Source organism: Amphiura filiformis, chromosome 7 (assembly GCF_039555335.1).
Source record: "Amphiura filiformis chromosome 7, Afil_fr2py, whole genome shotgun sequence".
Classification (NCBI taxonomy): domain Eukaryota; kingdom Metazoa; phylum Echinodermata; class Ophiuroidea; order Amphilepidida; family Amphiuridae; genus Amphiura; species Amphiura filiformis.
The window spans coordinates 70,105,348-70,121,083 of record NC_092634.1 but is presented as its reverse complement, the minus strand read 5'-3'; the positions used below and the strand labels follow the sequence as shown (position 1 = coordinate 70,121,083).

Genomic DNA, 15,736 nt, shown 5'->3' with positions numbered 1-15,736 from the left:
AAACTTTAATTGTACACCATCCCTGTAGGCTAAAAAATTAAAATGTGGAAAAATATAGGTTATTTTCAAAAAAATAAAGAAATATATACCGTAATGTAAGTCTTAAGAATCTTGATGGAGTGAAGACTTCCATTTTATGTTTGTTTTAAGTTTTCAATTACACAATTGTGATTTTGCTCAATTGCAGCTATTTTGCTGCAAGCCCTGATTAGCCAATAGCCATACGAACCACCTTCTTTTATTTGGAGTTGATGATGAACTGGTTTGATTCAAGGGTAATTAAGAAAAGGCAAATGTTATTGAAATTTTGAGTTCTATTTTTAAAAGAAGTAAAAAATAGGAGATGATTTTGACCAACCTTTTTTTTTGGTAGCCAATATAATATTTTGATGGAAAATGTCACTTTAACTCAAAGTAAAATCATACAATGAATGATAAAGTACAGGTCATGTAGTTTGTAGATCTTCCAAATAAAACATCTCATTTTATACAAACTCTATATTATCAATTATACAATGTACATGTCGATGTTTAAGTTTTTATTACTTTACAACATGATGAACCGAAATCATCTCACAATATACTTGTAACTATTTGGGAAGATCCACACACAAAATGAACATCAGTTCAACATGTTGTTGCAATGACTTTGTCAGTGACAGCTAGATTGTCCCATACATAATCATTTCCAACAGTGTAAAAATGGTCATTTGCATACATGTATGTGCAATTTTTCATGTTTGATCAAATCTGATCTTTGTTTTTCTTGTTTTAAATTTGCCATTTTTTTGACTTTTTATATTGACTTTTTTACAGACTAAGCATGAAAGAACATAATAGCTCTGTGTTCAGCATGAAAATTCCACTTTTACAGATGTTGGCAGAAAAGATATCATTCTCTTCCCAGAATCCTTTGCAACATGATGCATCACCTCATACATTTTAATGACACAGTGACACTTTTACTTTATAACAGGTTCCCTTTGTTTCCATGTTTTAAATCAGGAATGTGATTCTTCTGGATTTTTCCTGATTTCGAGATTTTTTTGTGGCCAAAATTTATGCAATCGGATTGAATTTCAGCCCGAAGGATTTCTACTGGTTTCAGGATATTTCACCAGCTTTGAATCACACCCCTGATTGAGACCTTGGCTAAACATGGGTCAACACTTTAGACAGTCATCAAATTAACATATTTTACAAGATCTGTATGCTGTTTATTTTGTTACTACATAGCCCATGTTGCAGACTTGCAGTGGATAGCAAATCGGTACAGAAAATTGATTGAACAAATGCATTGTGGGAAGTATAAGATATCTTGTCTGGGACGTGTAGAGGTGGATGCATTATGGATCCATACAGTCAGGTGATACCGTACAATGACATCCACTCTTCAGTCTTCACGTCTCAGTTGAATTGGAAATGAAGACTTAAAATAAACAATTCTTTAAATTAATAAAGAGAACATTTATAAGAACAAACTTTTTTTTACATGAATGTCACACACAATAGAGCACCTTGAGATTCAAATAAATTCACCATTTATCTATTTCAACCCAAGTTTGACACCGTTGCAAATTAATTATTTCTTTTTTGTAAATTCCAGGGCAGTTCAAGATCTATGGCAATCTTGTGGCTGGCCTAGGTCTACTAATCTGACTGACAGCATGGATGGCTCTCCCAATGTAAACAAATTGTCAAAGCTTGGGTTGTATTCAGGTATAAATGGTCAACTCCATCAAATCTTCCAATCTCATCGATTTCCCTTTCATTGTATTATCCTGACATCATTTTCTTTGATATGCTGTATTACATACTGAACTGGTTGCAGCTGGCATTGAATGAGTAATAATATTTTACAATAATGACAAAAAAGAATTTAAAAAAAAAATGATAACAAGATTTTTTTGGACCCGATTCAACAGTAACATAATACAGAGCTACACTCAAGTCGTAAAGTCAGAATCTTACTGGTCTAACCAGTGCATGAGATTAAGACTAAAGTCAGAATCTTACTGGTCTAACCAGTGCATGAGATTAAGACTTAAAAGAGAGAGCAAGTTACATACATAGTAATAGTTTCTTGGCAAAGCTGGGGCATTGTTATTAGTAAGCGTAATGCACCCACTTGCCATTATGACCATGCGGCCTGTAAGAGTTGTGGTGAGGAATGTAGACAGAGTTCGTAAAACCGAATCCCTGATCAAACCCGTATGGAATGTACTGTTGTTGCATAAATGGCAGAGCTGCGTACAGACTTGTCGGATGTCGGTTGTGATTATTGCGACATTTTCTCTGCTGGAATGCAAGAGACCGTTGCACCTCCTGTGCCAAGTCTGTGATAAGTTTTAACGTTTGCCTTCTCTCGTGCATCATTAAGCACACAGTACTTGCATCAACAACACGACGCAACGTCACAAGGTACTCGTACTTGCTGACATCATCACCAGAGAAGTGTGCACTCAAGTAACTGTCAAGTTTTTGCCTCTGCTGCGGTAACTCACTGAAATCAATGAAGAACCTTGAGCACATATATCTCTCCAGCAATTTGATTTCTTCTTGACTTGCTGGCAGGTAGTCTCTCACAAGGAGATTGCAATACTTGAGTAAACCACCACCACGGATCTCTTCCGGATTCCGTGTCGCGATCAGCTTGTTATTGAGATGGTACAACGCCTCATGGAAGTTGCCGAAGACGCTCTCTCCCATCACAGTGGGGTAGAAGTGCGCATTCATTGGGATCTGTGACAGTTTGTAGAAGAACAATAACGAGTCCATGATGATCTGGAATGAATCAACGCTGAACTCAAACTGCCGCCGCATACGATCCACAAACTTAAGTTCTACGTTCTTTCCGGAATTATTGGCAAGACTGATGAGACTCCATCTATCATTGTCATTGGAGATCTTGACCATCTTATCCACATAGGCATCCTGCATGGTGCAAGCACCGATTCTATCTCGATTGACGCCATCAGGAAGAAAGTTAAGCAAGGACTCAAACACTGCTTCCTTGATCAGGTTCATGTTGTTGGGACTAGACAGATCAACACCAAATATAAGATCCAGGTCGTTGTATGACTGCTGCTTCTCTGAACACAGAATATAACTCGCTGCTCCACCATTTAATCGTATTCCTCTTACGTTCACGCCATCTTTTTCCAGCTTTTCGCGTACGATATTAACTAAATCCAAGAGTTTAATTTCCAATGTTGGGAAGTTACCTCGTCCGTGTACCGATACCGGGTCCTTGAGAACTTGGTCCAGACGCTCGACCTGCTCAAAACTCAGCACTTGGAAACGACCCGATGAGTCCATTGAAGCCATGATGAGCTAGATATGGCGAATTTAGCTGCAAAAGGTAGAAGAAAGAGAAGAATTTGGGTTATATTCCAATTATAAAAGTCCAGAATTCGTTGTGCAACGCTTTACATACACGCTGCAATGTGCACAGTTAGCAGATTTGACACCAAAAACTTCACAGCTGTTGACCTAATCACTCACTGGTTTTCACCCATGCAACTGCGCAAATGTCAATACATGTATAAATAGTACCATTCACGAGCATTGATAAAATCTTGAAGAACTGAATAAATTTTGAAACTGACCATATATATGTTGGTAAAAAATATGACAACGTAAATGAAACGATTTCAGCTCAAACTATTATTAAATATCGTGACGGTGACTCTGCAAAAATAAATATGGGAAAATTTAAAAGGCCCAGCGCGGATGACTAATGGTGTACATGCACCACTGTGATATTTATCAGTCGTGACATTTGATTGGTCGCGAGTAAATAGTTGATCATAACGACAGCCAACAGGTTTATCTGTATTTGGAAAACTCTTCAGCATATCAATCAATGCTCATGAATATTCATAGTGGTTGTGCAATTTAATTCAAGGCCAGGGTATTCCCAATATAATTTTACCCTGTTACACTGTTGTGAAATCCAGGGCACGGTGAAATCTTTCACGGATCTTTCACAAGTTATAACTTGTTTCGTTTCTGAAATAAAATGTATAGAAAGTAGAAAAAAAATATATTGGAATACCAAACAATTCAGGAAAAACACACACAAAAACTTATCAATCAGTATCAATATTAATGTTTTGGCTTCCATGGTAACACGCATACCCGGGCACGCATATCAGTGAAAAATGTCCAACCGCATTTGGCAAACATTTTAGTAAAAATATTTTGCCAATATTTAATATGCAGCAAGTTTCAGCAAGTTTTCACAAAAAAAATCAAATTTTGAATTTTAGAATGTTTTGCAGCAACTTCAGAGCATGTTCAAAAATGTTTAATAGGCCCTATGAGTATTTTTTTAAGCCCGATAACAAGAGCTAACAAGAGCGGTTAATACCATACCGCACCATAGCTGAACCATGTGGCTTCAGTCAGGGGAGCGGCATTTGTACTCTTTGGGGTAATACATTTTCGAGATATGAAAAGGACCCAAATATGAACACTGCATGTGACCCCCGGGTCACCTCCGGTAGTGATATAATTGTTAATCTTTTTTCTTTCTTTCTTTCAATCAATGTTCATTGCATTTGTAGGCCTATTATGAGAAAGCAAAATCAACAAATCACAACAACTTATCAAATAAAAAAAATAAAAAAATAAAAAAAACACAAAACAAAACAAAAAAAAACAAAAAAAAACCAGCAGCAAACAACAAATTTTCTAATTACAGATTGGTGGGTAATGAACCCGGGGCAATGAAGGCTAGTATGGAAATGAGAGCTAAATTATTTACCTTTCTTTTTTATTTTTGTTCTATTTCCCTATTATTCTTATACAGAGGAAGTTCAGGGTGAACTAAACCTGCCTGGTTATCAAATTAATCATTGAAAAGGTTATCTCTGAATTTGACAGGTCCTATTTTTTGTTTAATGTTATTGCATCAATTAGCACCTGTCAAATTCAGAGATAATCTTGTCACCCCAGAAGAACTGCTCTGGTGACGGGTCTGGTGAGTGGGCTTCCTCTTTCTAATGTAAGGGAGTGATCGTTATTTGCGACAGGGGGGTAGGCCTAATGGGCGTTTTGAGGGGGGAATCCGAAAAAAAAATTGGGTCTTGAGGGGGGAACGCGAAATTTTTCGTTGAACCAAGAGGGGGAATGGTTTTAAATGGAGAAATCAGGAAAACAAGGGGGGAATCCGAAATTTTGGAGAGGACGCGAGGGGGAAACGCGAAATTTTTTGTCGATATTTTTCCAAAATGCCCATTACCCCCCCTGCCGTAAATAACGATCGGTCCCTAAGTGCCTGACCAAGTCCCTTCATTTTTGCTCCAGTGGGTCTGTCATGTCCAGTCCAGGCCAGGCCAAGCCAGGGCCTGGGCCAAGCAGTGCGATAGAATAGCGCCTCAGTATCACTTGGCACTTAAGAAACATGGAATAATATTTTTCCAAGATTGAGGGCGCTATGAAACTTGTAAAGTTCCCATCTGAAAGTTCTCCAGGCCTGAACGTTTCCATTTCGAGAGTTATTACACATTACAGCCCAGCAAACACACAACGTTTCAAAGTATGGTTTACAGAACAGGTTTAAATGTCGGGTTTTAAAGGGTAGGCCTGCCCCTATATGCAACGTTTAAATAAACAATTGGAACGTGATGCAATACATTCTAACAGAATGCATGTTATTAACCATTGACAAAATATTTTGGAAAAATATTTGCCCAAAACATTACAATTTATAGGCCTATCGTTTTAAAAACGTAATCATGATCTTTATATAACCCGGTATTTAAATGTTATTAAAACATTTTGAATAGGCCTAAACATCTTTAGAACATTTTTATGTTTGCTGGGAGTGCAGATAAAAAGACTATAGGAGAAGAAAACTCATGCAGATCGCAATAAGTGAACAAACTCAAGGAGTACTAATTATTTACTAGAACGTTGCGTAAAAGGCCGGCATGATAAGTAGGGTTCCAAGAAAAGTCATACGTGCACATCCGAACGTTGCAGTAATTTGAACCCTAATACTATCCGAATTTTACTGAAAAAAAATACAACTTCTCATCGTTTCTGATATGATATTATAGCCTGCGCCTAGTGGGCCTATATAGTCCCATCGCAGCCTGTGGAAACCTTTTTTTCTTCAAAATTCATGATCGCATTCCGAAATGAGTCACCTGTCGGTAAATCATGACATCGTATCCTTAAAGACCCATTCAGTGCCCGGATTCAGTGATCCATTCGCAAGTGTAAAAAAATTAAAATTGTTTATAAATTGCTTAAAAGTGAAGGATAAGTCATTAATTACAAGAAACAAGATATGAATAAAAGTACACATTTTTGGAAAGGAAATTTGCCAATGAATCTAAATACAATCATCACAGATTTGGTGTAAAAAGTAAAATATTGAAATAAAAATCGCAAAAACACATCTTTCCTCACTTATTTTGTAACACAATAGTGTTTTTTTTAAAATGGGTGAATAGTCACAGATGTGACTTTTACGTTGTTTCTTAAATTTAGAGGCACTCAATTCTAGGAAATAATTTAAATTGTTTGGACAAAAGCCTGAATTATTGACCAAATACGGTCAAAATTATGAAATTTTGGCTAAATCTCCCCCCAGTCAAATTTTGACTTGAATTCCAGACCACCGATTGAAGTGGAATAAAGTTTATATTTTTTATATAGCTTGATTTATAATTCCCACAGAATTCTGTAATTATTCCTTTTTACGGATCAGTTTTAGAATTGGCTTATATACCGACAATTATTTGGCTTCCGAGTGTTAAAAGATGATCTTTTGGGGATATATGTGTTTGGATCCACGGTCAAAATAATCACAATAAAAAGTCAATGGGTTGCTAACAGACGTGCAAAACTAAGGTATGGCAATATTCACTATACGACAGCGAATACGTTTATCCGCCTCGCGCCTTGAATTGGTTAAAACATCACGTGCAATACGACACACACCTGGGGGACTCGCAAATCGATTCTGATGACTGAGATACGCCTACGCTTTTACTACGCTCGTGTTTTTGTGAATGAAATCCCTAAAAGCTCGTAAAAATGATCCGTTCAGTAACAAAATGTCGACCGTATACGACGATTTCTGTCGATGATGGAGCTCGAAGAATTTATTACTATACCCGTCTACATAGAAAAATAGAATCAAAAAATGAAAAAACAACATCGTTCCTGATCCTATCTTCAGTAGAAAGCATATGTACATTATAATTTCATTGTTTTCAGTAGTGAGGCTCCTTATAAAGTTCCTATCAGATCTAATTTTCATATATGGCCTTGTTCAAAAAGATAACAGTGAATTTAGACCTTCCAATATAGACCACCTTGCAATTGTGCTATCTTCAGTAGATAGCAAGTGCGCGTATTAGCCTATGGTGAAATGACTATGTCCAAAATCCCTAAAAATACTAGCTAAGTTTAATAATCCATGATGAATAAACAGTTTATAATGTAAACTAAATACTAATAGTAGGAAGGCTAATATTAAACTGAATTGTATTTTTATACGAAAGAAACAATAATTGTATTGTATATATAATGTCGCACAATTATACATCAAAATCTTCGGTTTCAATCAGACTTATCACCATGCTTTGGCATTTCAGTATAAATTTATAAAGCATAAGATAGCAAAGGAACATTCTCGAATTGAGGTGGGCTGGCATTTTGCATGGTGACGCCCACGCATACATCGAGAGAGAGAGATATAATAGAGAGTGGTTTTGGGTATGCCCCATTTATAAGATGTGGAAAAACACCTTGCGTGGGCGTGAGTCGTGTGAATGAGATAGATAGTTGGTATCGTCAAATCGCGCATGTTCAGTTACAAGACCAGCTGGGTTTCTCATACATACGATAACGTGTCGTTGTTTTGACAAGTTGATATTTTATGAAGATTTCTGAGATTATTTGAAAAGTACGCACACTTTAAAGTCATTAAAATAACAAAAATATATTTGACATCAAATAATTGGTTTGCTTGAAATTATGTCCTTCTTTCAAAAGATATTATTAGACATTTAAAATGTTCCCAAGTATTTCTATAGGCCTAGGCCTACATGTAATCATGATATATTCATGAACTATATAAATGAATTTATTTATCCTTGCCTTCCAATCCGTCCTCCATAATTATCTTGTTTTTGTAAATCCGTTTGGTTTTGTTGTTTTTGTATGTAAGCTTTTTAATTATGGAAATAAAGACGAAGTTGATTATTATCATGAGCCTTGATTACATGTGGGCGAATCACCCACATGTAATACAGGTTCTTATTACATAAACGTGTTATTTTCTTGCTGGACAGAATTGCATAAGATTATAGGATATTTTATTTAGATACATCTGAAACCCCTATAAATAAATCATTTACAAATTGGTCCCACTCCGGGGTCCCACTAGAGCAATACATTATTTTGTAACCCACAATTGCGCAACTTACAATCTTTCAAACATTATATTCTGCCATTGCAGCATATGAGTGCAATGGACTTTAGTGCGCGTCGCGATTTCAGTGGATATCATAGTATTTAATTTCATAATAATTCCAAAATATAGATATTTGAATCTATACCAGACACCTGATTTCCAGTTATATCGCGTTTGCTTTTTGCCAATAATTTTGCATAAAATAACTGGGCTCATTATACACGCTCAGATTTTTCTTATTTTCGTTTAATAGTCCTTTTGTGGTTCACATTGGTTCACACCTATAGTACAGTAGGAATTTTCTGTTTTCTTGTTAATTTACATTTTATTGTCAAACAATCGCAGCATTGACTGACAGTCTGATTGTGTATTCAAAAAACAACATACACAAACACCCTTTTGACCTTACCATACTTATTCCGTGTCCGAGTAGGGAAAAAGTCAAATGGACAAACACAAGGACACTTAAGATCGATGACGTCAGCAATATCTGTCTGTCCTCCAAACGCAGTTGTAGTTATTTGTGCATTTTTACTTTGAAAGCAGACTGATTGTAACAAATACTAGGCATTCGCTACTTGCACGGTTCCGCCATTATGCACTATGTGCGGGGAGAGCCTCGAACTGGCAGCATACATGAAAGGAAGAATTACGTAACCTTACACAGAACGTTATGACTAGTTCAATTCCCATTCATGTATGCTGCCAGTTCGAGGCTCTCCCGCACATAGTGCATAATGGCGGAACCGTGCAAGTAGCGAATAGGTTTAGAACCGGGGCTCAGCCCCTCAATAATTTTGGTGCGGAATACCTTTCAGCCCCCCCCCCCCTAATCCTAGGTTAAGTTAAACGTTTGTGATAAAATAGAGGGGAAATGGGTGTTTGTGACCTATATTTTGCAAAAGTTTCTGACTCCCAGGGGGAAACCCCCTCGTGCACCCCAGGGTGGCCCACCAAATAATTCTCAAGTTTCAGACCCACATGTTGAAAATCTTCTTAAGCCAATGCTATAGTATCTGCATGGTCCCCAATTGGGTACATGGTAGGACAACTCTAAGATGGAAAAGGCTCTGTACACCCAAAGGTCAACATTTTCATATTATCATTATCTAAAATGCAGGCGGCATGTCAGTTCGTTTCATGTCATACTTTTTCATATACTGCATTATTATACAAACTTAAAAAACATCTGGTATCATTTCCCAACTGGTGACATTTTAATTGAACCAGCAAATATTATGAAACAAATTCAACCTTAAATCGAACGACCTACGCAATATCCTCTAATTAAAAAATCCCGGGGGGGGGGGTACTCAGTACAAATGACCATACGGGGACGTGCCGCAAACATGGGTATCATTTTCAGCCTTCTGGTATATCAATGACCCCTTTTTCAAAGCCTATTTTGGTATATGAATGGGTCCTTTTTTCAAAATTTTCTCAATTTTTTCGGAAAACAGCTCAATTTTTCCTTAATCTAGCCTTAATCTAGCCAAAATTTTCCCAAAATTTTGGGAAAATTTGTAAAAACTAAGACAATTTTGGGTAAATTTGGCCGAAAATTTTGACTTTTGGTATATGGGTCCAAATTTCTTGAAAAATTGGTATATTTATGGGTCTACTTCCAAAATCTCAGCGGCACGTCCCTACCAAAACCAAACTTGAGTACCCCCAGGTTAAAAATCTAGTATGTGTATATGAATTGCAAAACTTATCATTCCCTTTTACTTATGGGAGACGTGTTTTTAGGTTTATTATATACTTTCAAGATGCAATGTGCACAAGTATAACATCGGTCAGCTCGATCCTTACGTCGAGGCAATTATCTGCAAGCCAGTAACCAATAAAGCATAAACCAAGTTGAGTTGATATAGTCGGTAAGCAATGAGTTGCTATAACATACTTAAAGGAGGATTTCGTGATCCTAACATCCACTTTTTATGACAATTTTCAGTGGATATTCACGTTATTTTCCAAATTTCAGTGGATTCCGATTTTAAGTTTGTGAGTTATGCATGATTATGTGTATCCCAACTTTTTTTTTAATGTGGGGGATGAGGCTGTGCATCATGGAATGCCCTTTTAAGTTATAAAGGGAAAATAACCAGCTTTTTTAAGAGTGTGCCATTCTTATTTTGTCCGTTGATGAAAAGCATTCATTAATTACAAGGAGCCGATCAAGTACAAATTTGAAAAAGGTTACCGGCTATTCATATTGTTTTTCAATTCATACAGAATCTTGCGTGGGCGATTGGTATTAATTTAGTAGGGGCTACTTGGCAAACTTATACTGCTCTTTGATTAGAAATGTCCTGCACTGAAACAATACAAAGAAAGTTTTGTTTGATGGTTTTGATGAAACATTAAGAACAAAATCATTATTTGTGTGTATTTCAGTATGTCGTACTTAACTTATTTGGTGAAATACATGTTGGTATAATTGTTTTTCGCTCTATTATCTCTCACACTTCTTGCCTTGCCGCAATTTTCTTCACAATTTTTGAGTTTGAAAACTTTGAAGAATAAGTTTTTTTCCCCTTTTTATAAGAATAGGTTATTTACTAAATCATGACAACTTTGGTTATTAATGTTTAACATGTTTAAATACATGATATCTACTGAAGATAGCATGGTGTATAACAAATGCTATTTGCCAAAGATAGCATGTGAAACTTTGCACACCAATGCTATCTACTGAAGATAGCATATTAAACTGCAGGTCAAATGCTATCTACTGAAGATAGCGTGGCAATTTGTGTACAATTTTCTTCACCATTTTTGAGTTTGAAAACTTTGAAGAATAAGTTATTTACTAAATCATGACAACTTTGGTTATTAATGTTTAACATGTTTAAATACATGATCTCTACTGAAGATAGCATGGTGTATAACAAATGCTATTTGCCGAAGATAGCATGTGAAACTTTGCACACCAATGCTATCTACTGAAGATAGCATATCAAACTGCAGGTCAAATGTTATCTACTGAAGATAGCGTGGCAATTTGTGTACACCATTAATGCTATATACTGAAGATAGCATCAAATTGTATACACTAAATGCTATTATACTGAAGATAGCATATCAAACTGTGTGTATATCAAATGCTATTTGCCAAAGATATAGCATCATGTGAAACTGTGTACATCAAATGATATACTCTGAGGATAAACTGTATTCACCAAATACTGAAAATAGCCGATCAAACTGCTATCTACTGAAGACAGCAGATCAACATGTGTAAACCGGTCTTATTTATTTTTCATTCCTCATGTCTTCTATTTTTCTCCATTATGTTTTCAATTTCTACGCATATTCCTGTTTATGTATCGTTTTAATTATCTTTGTCGTGAATTAATGTATCGCTTCATTCGACCTCAAACCAGTTGTCAGAGGTTTAGCTAGCCTATAACTCGTACTTTCACGCTATCATGGAGGCGTGATATTTGTCGACACGTTTGTGATCACCTTGTCTAATTAAACATTATTTTTTGAACTTAATATTAACCTTTCGCCTGTACGTTAATTTAATATATAATAGAAATATTACCAGCATCCCCACATACATATTAAATGAGTTGCTACCTCAGGATTTCCAATCTAAGCACAGTTACCATGGTAATGACCAAGATGCTGACGTCATTGGTAATATGACCTTATTTATGTCAAGTCTGGGGGGAATGCTATTGATCTGTCTTACGAGTCATGAATGTAAACAGTATATACACATAACCAGTGCGCCAACGGATACATAAATCTGACAGACTTAGCTGTAATTGTCAGCAAGATTTATATAGAAACAAAGGACCTTGTTTCCTTCTTCATTGCAATTTAACCGAGTGCAATATCTTTATGTTGTTTATTGATCATTTATTATTATTTTTGTTGGTTTCTTTCTTTATTTTCCTCTCGATTTTCCTTTGTTCTTTCTTGCCTTGCCGCAAAATCGGAATCAACTGAAATTTTGTGAATAAGCTTTTTGCGTAGATATTGAAAGGTTAATATTAAGTTCAAATAAATAAATAAATAAATACATACATAAATACAAAAATACTTATATACATAAATAATTGAAAGTAAAATAATATATAATAGAATAAATAAATAAATACATAAATACATAAATACATAAATACATAAATAAATAAATAAATAAATAAATAAATAAATAAATAACAAACAAACAAATACATACATAAATACAAAAATACTTATATACATAAATAATTGAAAGTATAATATATAATAGAATAAATAAATAAATAAATACATAAATACATAAATAAATAAATAAATAAATAAATAAATAAATAAATAAATAAATAAATAAATAAATAAATAAATAACAAACAAACACGATTATTCAGCGTGACTAAGTGGGATTTCAAAGCTTCAACAGACACGAAACCACAACGATCCAGATGGTTTTGAAATCATTGTTCTCATAACATTATCAGTTTTTAATTCTAAATCGGCATTTAGTTGACATAATACGCTGCATAAATACATAATACTATCAATAACCGTGCCTAGCTCGAATCGGAAGTGGGAATGTTTAGATTATATATCACTATAATGTCGACCCACTTATCAAACTATTAATATTATAATCTCGTCATATTTTTGCAGTCGTCAGCAAAAAAAGCAGAACTTTTCCACTAGTGGCGCAAATGTGTCAGTTCGTCATAAATAATTACAATAAGGACATACGTATAGTTTGCAATGAGCACGATATTAATAATGTTAACAATATTATCATGATGGTCAAGATCCGTTATTTACAATCATATTTATTGTGTTTTTTTTTACAAATTTATTTAAAGCACGTATAGGCCTACTAGAAATGAAACATCGTATCTTTCAATTTTTTTATAATGTGTATTTTTCGTTTTTGAATGGATCAGTAGCTATCAGTGGATTGAATAAAATTCTAATTTTGTGTTTATAATCCTTGTAAATCAGCGCACAATGCTTTAATAATTATGGTCCTTCGTTTAAAATAGCAAACATTATTCGACTTTAAGGAAACGTACTTTACAAACGCCAGTTAACTACTCATATAAGATATTGTTTTGGTTTTATTCAAATATCTATCAAACTGATATCGATTATATTTTTTCCATAATACTATAAAGTGATCATTTTTTTGTGTGTGTGGTTTTAGACATCAAAAAAATTAATGATAAAGCGATCTTTTTAATATGGCTATCATCTGCGTGCGCATTCAATCAACTACTGGAAATTCCCGTCTCGTGTGACAGCCTTTGCGACATCAAGTTCAGTGTTGCGAAATCACTTGCCGCCCACATACTCAGTGTACTGCCGGTTTCACCATATGATAAGATATCACTAGGAAATAAAATTGATGACAACTGCTGAATTCCACAATCTGCTGTGACAAAAAATTATTTTATTTTGACAAATTGTGTGTGAAATCATTTTGCTCACGTTTTAAAAATGCTGTTATTGGGCATCACTCCTGGGACACATGCATGGTATTATAGAATAGCGGTACAACGAACTTTCACCTAAAATTGTTTTGTCAAATACAGAAATGAAGAATTCAATTTTATATAACTTTACCAATTCTAACATTTGGTAGAATGTTAGAAATAACACGAGTAGGCATTATTTATAGGGAGGGACCTGTTATTGATTAGGATATATAACGAATATGCGCATTCGTTGGTTCAAAAAGATGATCACTATTTGATGTACAGACATAATTATTTCATATAAAAACAAATAAATCAGATAAATGGAAAGTAACATTGCTTTTATGAACCACTTACATACATGGAAGATTGAACGACAGATCAAAATCTATTGTTATCAATAATTAATAATAATAATAATTATCAATACTATCAATAATCACAATCTTAAACCTTGCCCTTAGTGTGTTAAATTATCACCATGAATCCTCCACCTCACGTACTACATCCAAACTGTCAAAGATTCGATTTCAATTCACTCTTTATTATTGATTTCATTGCCCTATTTTTTCATGAAATGTGAAAATAAAAAATGGTAGGCCTACCTTAAATATATGAACGTTTTAATTAGACAAAATAATAATTAATATGTTTATTGTTATAACCCATTGGTAGCGATAATTGCTATGACAGTAAGTCGCATCTTATTACATGATGTATTCACAGAAGTCAGTTGCATTTACCATTATTTTGTAAAACAAATTTCTGACTGAAAATATTCCGATTGCTTTAATTTCAAAGGATGGTAAGCACCTTACAATGTTTTTGTTTTAAATGCTATTGCTTCTCATATTTTTAACACATTTAACACATATTTTCTTCGTGCAAATTATTTATAACAAATTAAAGCTTAAGAAATATTTTAGCAATACATGCCTTTTCTTTTAGTGCCAACCATATAGGCTAGTTGTGCAATATCATATCACATATATAGCATGCACACGTGGGAACGTAATTAGCACGCACTACGCGCTCTTCACGACCATACGGTAAACTTTAGATTCCGATGCACAGGTTTTTACAACAGAAATACTCAAATTCATTCTTACCTTATTTTATCTATCCTTTTCCACACAAATATATCACTCTTGTATTAAATCCCTTAAATCCTGGTGAAAAATTCACACAAAATATGTTAGATTTGGTGTGTAACAGAAGAGCATGTAAACCGTATGTCCGTATATGCGCTTGTTTATTTCATCTGATTGAGGAGATTGCTCCTATTGCGAGGATACTGGTGCATAGTTAAACTCCATCATTTCAAATCTCAACGCTCATTTACAACTGGGTTGCCAGTTGTATTTATTTCTTACAGAGAAAAGCCCGCAAATCCATTTTCATATGCTAAAGGGAAAGTGTCTGGGATATTGCGGTTAGTGTTGAAATGATACTCAAAACAAACGAGGATTAATTGAATCAAGTATTATAACAATTATTACCACATTGCACGATCTCTTGCTAACATACGGGAAAAAATTACAAAACTGATATCAAATATGCTAGTGTGTAAATAATTCTTTCACAACATGAGGAAATTCTATATGTTGTGAGCCAATATTTAATTGGACTGTTCTAAATATAATAATCATAGTAATGTTTTGACAGCACAACATTTAGAGAATAAAGGTATCGTTTTTAGCCGCTGTCGTGCACTATCATAACATATAACACGGGCGACATCGTTATTTTAAGTAAAACAACGAGGCGAAGCCGAGTGTTTTATGCCAAAAATAATGATGTAGTGTGTTATATAAGACGATAGATGTACGACAGCGGCTATAAACAATAACAATAAACCGTTCAAATA

At 34.6% G+C, this 15,736-nt stretch overlaps 1 protein-coding gene across 2 annotated transcripts; it reads right to left on the bottom strand.

The window, feature by feature from the left end:
• Window positions 1–1,404: 1,404 nt before the first annotated feature.
• Window positions 1,405–15,143, bottom strand: LOC140157558 (terminal nucleotidyltransferase 5C-like). Of its 2 annotated transcripts, none has more exons than XM_072180789.1 (2): window positions 14,979–15,143; window positions 1,405–3,352 (listed from the first exon to the last, which is right to left on the bottom strand). In XM_072180789.1, exon 2 carries the CDS (start codon window positions 3,325–3,327, stop codon window positions 2,107–2,109), a length of 1,221 nt encoding a protein of 406 aa, XP_072036890.1. In that variant the 5' UTR covers window positions 3,328–3,352; window positions 14,979–15,143; the 3' UTR covers window positions 1,405–2,106. The 2 variants fall into 2 exon arrangements, with proteins under 2 accessions (XP_072036890.1, XP_072036891.1); XM_072180790.1 differs by lacking the exon at window positions 14,979–15,143 and adding an exon at window positions 3,609–3,694.
• Between the last annotated feature and the right edge of the window lie 593 nt (window positions 15,144–15,736).

Coding starts and splice junctions, on each gene's coding strand:
- LOC140157558 (XM_072180789.1), bottom strand. CDS start 3,327: ATGGCTTCAATGGACTCATCGGGTCGTTTCCAAGTGCTGAGTTTTGAG.